The sequence below is a fragment of the Vombatus ursinus genome, unplaced genomic scaffold (assembly GCF_900497805.2).
Source record: "Vombatus ursinus unplaced genomic scaffold, bare-nosed wombat genome assembly UNPS02014812.1, whole genome shotgun sequence".
Lineage (NCBI taxonomy): Eukaryota > Metazoa > Chordata > Mammalia > Diprotodontia > Vombatidae > Vombatus > Vombatus ursinus.
In genome coordinates this window covers 49488519-49494063 of record NW_020954590.1, presented here as the reverse complement: position 1 = coordinate 49494063, position 5545 = coordinate 49488519, and the positions used below count along the sequence as shown (strand labels likewise).

General features: G+C 44.3%; 1 protein-coding gene across 1 annotated transcript in view; it reads left to right on the top strand.

Moving 5' to 3' along the window:
- Positions 1-683: 683 nt before the first annotated feature.
- Positions 684-5545, top strand: part of LOC114054306 (ubiquitin carboxyl-terminal hydrolase 14-like) — a 33894-nt gene continuing 29032 nt past the window's right edge. The window contains exons 1-2 of the mRNA XM_027877523.1: positions 684-882; positions 3712-3857. Coding sequence (XP_027733324.1) covers positions 699-882; positions 3712-3857 — 330 coding nt within the window. The 5' untranslated portion in view covers positions 684-698. The remainder of the gene's footprint in view (positions 883-3711; positions 3858-5545) is intronic.

The window sequence follows — 5545 nt, the reverse complement described above, 5'->3', positions numbered from 1 at the left end:
AGGGCGACCAAACGGTCTGACGCCAAAAGTACAGGGCTCGAGACGCGAAGGGGCCCACGCTTGCGCTCGCGAGCGCGCCTCGCTCGTTCACGCGCTACGCACGTACTTACGAATGCGCGCACGCGCGCTAGCAACATGGAGCGGCCCGAGGTCCCAGCCGTGTCCTGCCCTGCCTTGCCCTGCCCTGCCCCGCCCCGCCCCGCCCCGTCCCGTCCCACTTGGCTCCTTCCTTTCACCCTCCCCTCGCCCCTTTTTACTTTTCTTTCCCCATCCCATTCCTTTCCTCCTTCCTCCCCTTCCCATTCCGTGTGACATCGGTCCTTCCTCCTCCCCTCCCCGCCCCTTGTGGCTAGTTTGTTTCTTCACCTCCCCTTGACTTCTTCCGCCTCTTCCGCCCCCTTCCCCAATCGCTCTCCTCTTCGTCCTTCCTCTTCTTAACCCTTCCCCGCCTCTTACTCTTTTCTCCCCTCCCCTTCCGTCCACGCCTCTTCTTCCCTCCCCATATTGCTCCTCTCCGCCCCGCCTTCTTCTCATCCCTCCCCTCCCAACTTCCCTGCCCCCCCCCCCCCCCTCCCTGCCCCCCCCCCCCCCCCCCTCTCTCCTCCCCCCCCCCCCCCCCCGCATCTCGCCCCTCCTCTGAGGTCTCCCTCAGCGTGGCGAACGGCGTGTTGCTGCGTCATCGTCAGTGGCCGGTTTGAATGAGACTCAAGAGTCGCGCCGGAGCCGCCGTCGCCGCCTTCGCTGCAGCAGCTGCCGCCGGATCCCAAGCCCAGCCCGAGCCGCTACCGCCGCAGCCGCCGCCTCTCCTCCTCCTTCGCGTTTTCCTTCCCAGTCCCGGCCTTCCCGTGCCGCCGCTTTCCTCAGCCATGCCGCTCTTCTCAGGTGAGCTCTCGCCGGGGCCTCCCCGAGGCGGCTCCCCGGGGCCCTAGGCCTCCTTCGGGCGGCGGCACCGGCGGAGCCTGGACTCCGGGGGGCGGGAGACGCGTGCAGCTGCCCTTGCCGGGGCAGCCTCGCCTCCGTTCGGGGCCTAGGCAGCTCGGGCCCCGGTCTGGGGTGGGGGAGGGGGGAGGGGAGGCGAGGTGGGGAGGGAACGGGCCTCGGCCTCCCCTGCGAGGTGACTTTGCAGAACGCTCCCTGACGTTTGTCACACCGCACAGACACGCACCCACACCCACACCCAGACACACACACCGCCCAGTGCCGTTGCGGAGGGAGCGCGCCTGCATCGGAGGATTGTATCCGGACCGACGGCGGGAGTTTGGGGTGGCGGGGCTGCAGGGCGTGCCGTCGCCGAGGCTATTTGGCTCTCCCTTTCTTTCGCCCCCGCCCCAGCAGCCCTTCCAGACCTCTTCGATAATAGTTCTTACTCCGTTTCTCAATTTTTCATCTTCCATTGGTCATTGGCCAGGCCCTACTGGGCCGTGGCAGTTTTCTCTTTGGGAAAACCATGCTCCTAGGAAGTGGTGACAAATGACAAATTATTTTTCCCAGACTTAATGTTTATCTTGGCAGGTGCAAAACAAGCTTAATTTAAAATCGCAGCAAAAAAAAAAAGCTCCTGTGGCTTCTTTCTGATTGTCTTCAGTCCTAATGGCATAGTGATTTGGGTCTCCAAGATTTTTAAGAATTTGGCCTCACTTTTGGGAACGTAGGAACAGAGAATCCTAGATTTAGAGTGATCTTAGAGGCCATCAAGGCCACCCCATTATTTTACAGATGAGGCAAGTGAAGCTGGGAAAGGTGGTGAGGTAGGAAGCAAATAAGCATTAATAAGTGCTCACTGTGTGCCCGGAGCTTTCCATATTTCATTTGATCTTCGTAACAGCTCTGAGAAGTAGGTGCTCTCACGATCCCCGTGTTTTACAAGTTGAGGAAGCAGAGGCAGAAGTTATGACTTGCCTAGGGTCACGCGGTTAGTGAGTGTCTGAGGTCGGATTTGAATGCAGGTCTTCTGTCTCCCAGACTTCAGTGCTCTATCTGCAGAGCCCACTTAGCTGCCTCGGAACCAAATTAAGATTTGAATCCAGGTCTTCCTGACTAAAAGCTCAGTGTTCTCTCTTATTGAACTTTATTACACTTAGCTGTATTTCTTTGGACTTTTTTAGGAACCCCTTCTTTACTGTAATAATTTAAATCCCTGCATTATCCTTTGATATCGTTTGATTTGCTGATCCAGAGGACCTGGCAGCAACTAAGGATAATTTTATGATGAAAAATGTCATTCTCTTTAGAGAGTGATTCTTGGGGGACTAGAACCTTGAACCTTAGTTAAGTATAGAGATTCCCCAATTCCTTTCCTATGTTACTGTAATTTTTGTGTATTGTATTTAGCTCATGTAGACCTAAAATTACTAGAGTGGCATCATTTATGTTGGAAAGGTAATAATAAAAACTGACATGTTATTTACTCTTGAAGGTTACCATATGGTATCTTATTTAAGCTTCACAACAACCTGTGGAAAAGATAGAATGATTTTAGCAAACTGAATCTCCGAAACAAGACTTTTGCCCATGGTTTCAAGCCCTTCTAAGCCTGGTATTTCAAGTCCAGAGCTTTCCCATTGCATTAATCTAATAGTGCTACAAAACTATTTTCTGTTTTTCTTTTTAATTAGAGCCTTCTTAATTTTATAAAGGTTAACAATTTTTAGTTACCAAATCGTGTGCTTTGAAATCTGTTTAAGCCTGTTTAATTCCAGTTTCAAATAAGAATTCTGAATTTATATAAAGTAAAGAGGTAAACACAAGCGTTTTACAAAATCACATTCAAATATTGTTATGTCTAAGGGGAACCGAAATGAACACAAATTCACTTTTTAAAATATAGGGGGCAGCTAGGTGGCACGGTGGATAGAGCTCTAGCCTTGGTCTCAGACACTTGACATGTACAAGCTGTATGACCCTGGGCAAGTCACTTAACCCTGATTGCCTCACCAAAAAGCAAAAACAAAAAACAAAAAATAAAATAAAATATAGTTACTCTAACTTTAGTTTCCCCTGAAGGTGATGATCAAATAAATCAAACAGCTGCTACTACCTAGGATGAATTTTTGAGGGACTAGTTAGTATATTCTATAGAAAAACTAGTATATATCTGGCGATTGAAAAATAAATGATTCTTTGTTGGCTTGTTTTATCAGCTATTTTTGCTTTGTACAGAGTTTTGTCATTTTAGATTTACATTTTCAAGTCATTCTTTCAAAGAATTTTTTTTAAAGTCAGATTTTTACATCCTTCTGACTCAACTTAACTTTACAGACTTTTTGTAGAGCCATGAACCATTTGAGTTTCTTCAGTCCTTCCCCTTTTACTCCTTCCTTCTCACCTTTATCTATGATTCCTCTCCCAACAATATCTGCTATCTTGATATTATGATATCAAGTATCATAATTTGGAGGAGTCTCAGAAGTTTCTATGCTAAATGCTATGATGGATTGAGTTCTGTGAGAAGGTCAGTTTAATGCAGATAAAAAGAGTTCTAGACAGTAGCTCTAGATTTTGATATAGGCCAGCGGTACTCAAACTGTTTTGTCTCAGGACTCCTTTTATTGAGGATCCCAGGAAAGCTTAGGTGGGCATAGGCTAATTAGCTATGTGGACTTTGAGTAAATTATTTAAGCATTCTGGTTTTGAATTTTCTTATCTCATTTTTCTTCTTGCCCCCAAATTCTGTGCTACTGTGAATCAATACAGTTGTGTTTTCATTTGCAGTTAATGTAAAATGGGGAAAAGAGAAGTTTGATGGTGTGGAGCTGAATACTGACGAACCTCCCATGGTATTCAAGGCCCAGCTTTTTGCACTTACTGGAGTCCAGCCTGCTAGACAGAAAGTTATGGTAAAAGGAGGCACTCTGAAGGTAAAAGTCAATAATACTTTTTTCCCCCAATACATAGTAACAATAATTAGTGTTATTGGTTAACACTCAGAAATATTTCTTTGGTATTTATGGGCATTAGTTATACATTTCATTCTGGATGTATATGTAAAATGTACAGTCTCCATTCTGGATTTATAGTGATGGTGAACAGGATTGTAGATAATCCCAAATATACCGAACAAGCATTATTTTGTAATTTTTAAAAATCAAAGTAAATATGTATCTTACAGAAGTTATTTTAATATGTTTTTTGCTTAATATTAAAATTAATTTACCTTTCCTGGACTGGTAGCAGCAAGACCGTGGAGAGAAACAAGCAGTACTTTGCCAGATCTATGAACGGAGCCATATGAGACTTTCTTTGTCATGCATATCATAACCCATCTATGCCTTTTTTTCCTCTGTGATTTGTTTCCATGTTCTTCCCTAAACACTTCACAGGAAACCAGTGTACTCAGAGGGCATTCTTTAGGATACCGGCGCAGTACTTAGACTACAGTCTACACGTGCTATTTCTCCCTTTTACTACATGAACTTCCTCCCTCCTTTTCCAATCGTAAATATTTTTATGTCACTTCTTACCAACAAGTCATCGTTGGTAATATGCTGCAGCTTGTTTACATGTTAATTATAATATTTTAAATATTTTAGAGCACATATTTTAGTCAGCATAAATGTAATATGGAATGATATTTATTTCCTCTTCTTTATTCTTTCTTCAAGGACTGTACATAAATTGCCATGTGGTGCTCTTGGGCTGTTGGTTAGCCCTCTTTGCTTACTTGACTATAAATTATGTGGTGATAGTTATTTAAATATAGGAGGTGATGATGTCTCAAGAAATTTGAAACTAATGTCCAGAAATAGGATCACTTAAGTATATTAGGTGTAATGGAGGGGAGTTCTGATACAAGATGAATAAGATGAATTTTTTCTTAAAGGATTTTACAGTCCAGTTGGTGATTTATAACAATCAATGAACAGAATAAAATTTTTAAGGCATTGCAAGTAAATGCAAATTAATATAGAAAACTGAGTGAGCACATTTGGGTATTAGAAATTCAAATTTTTCTCATTTTAAAAGCTTTACAACTTCAGTGAATTGGTTTAAAGGGAAGGGTAATAAATTTAAATTAGTAAAAAAAAAATTGAAACTTGTTTATTTGGACCTTTGATTTTATTAGTGTATGGAACTGTCAGTAAGGAAATTCCTTCTATTAGTGCATATTGGCAACTGGTCTGCAACCTGATAGAGTTGCTTTTGTGGTCTCTGAGAGGTTAAGAGACTTGTCTAGGGTCACGTGGCCAGTACTTACATTAAGTGTCAGAGAGATAACTGACTGTGAAGCTAATTCTATCCACTGTGCATGACTTCATAATATGTAGTGCTTTACATAGGGGCAACTAGATGGCTCATAGAGTAGCTAGGTGGCACAGAGACTCATCTTCCTGAGTTCGAATCTGGCTTCACTAGCTGCGTGACCATGGGCAAGTCATTTAACCGTCATTTGCCTTAACCCACTGGAGAAGGAAATGGTAAACCACTCCAGTATCTTTTCCAAGTATTGGTGTGCTGTGGGGCACAGGGTTATGAAAGGTTGGACACAGCTGAACAACAGCTGTGTGTGTGTGTGTGTGTGTGTGTGTGTGTGTGTGTGTGTGTGTGT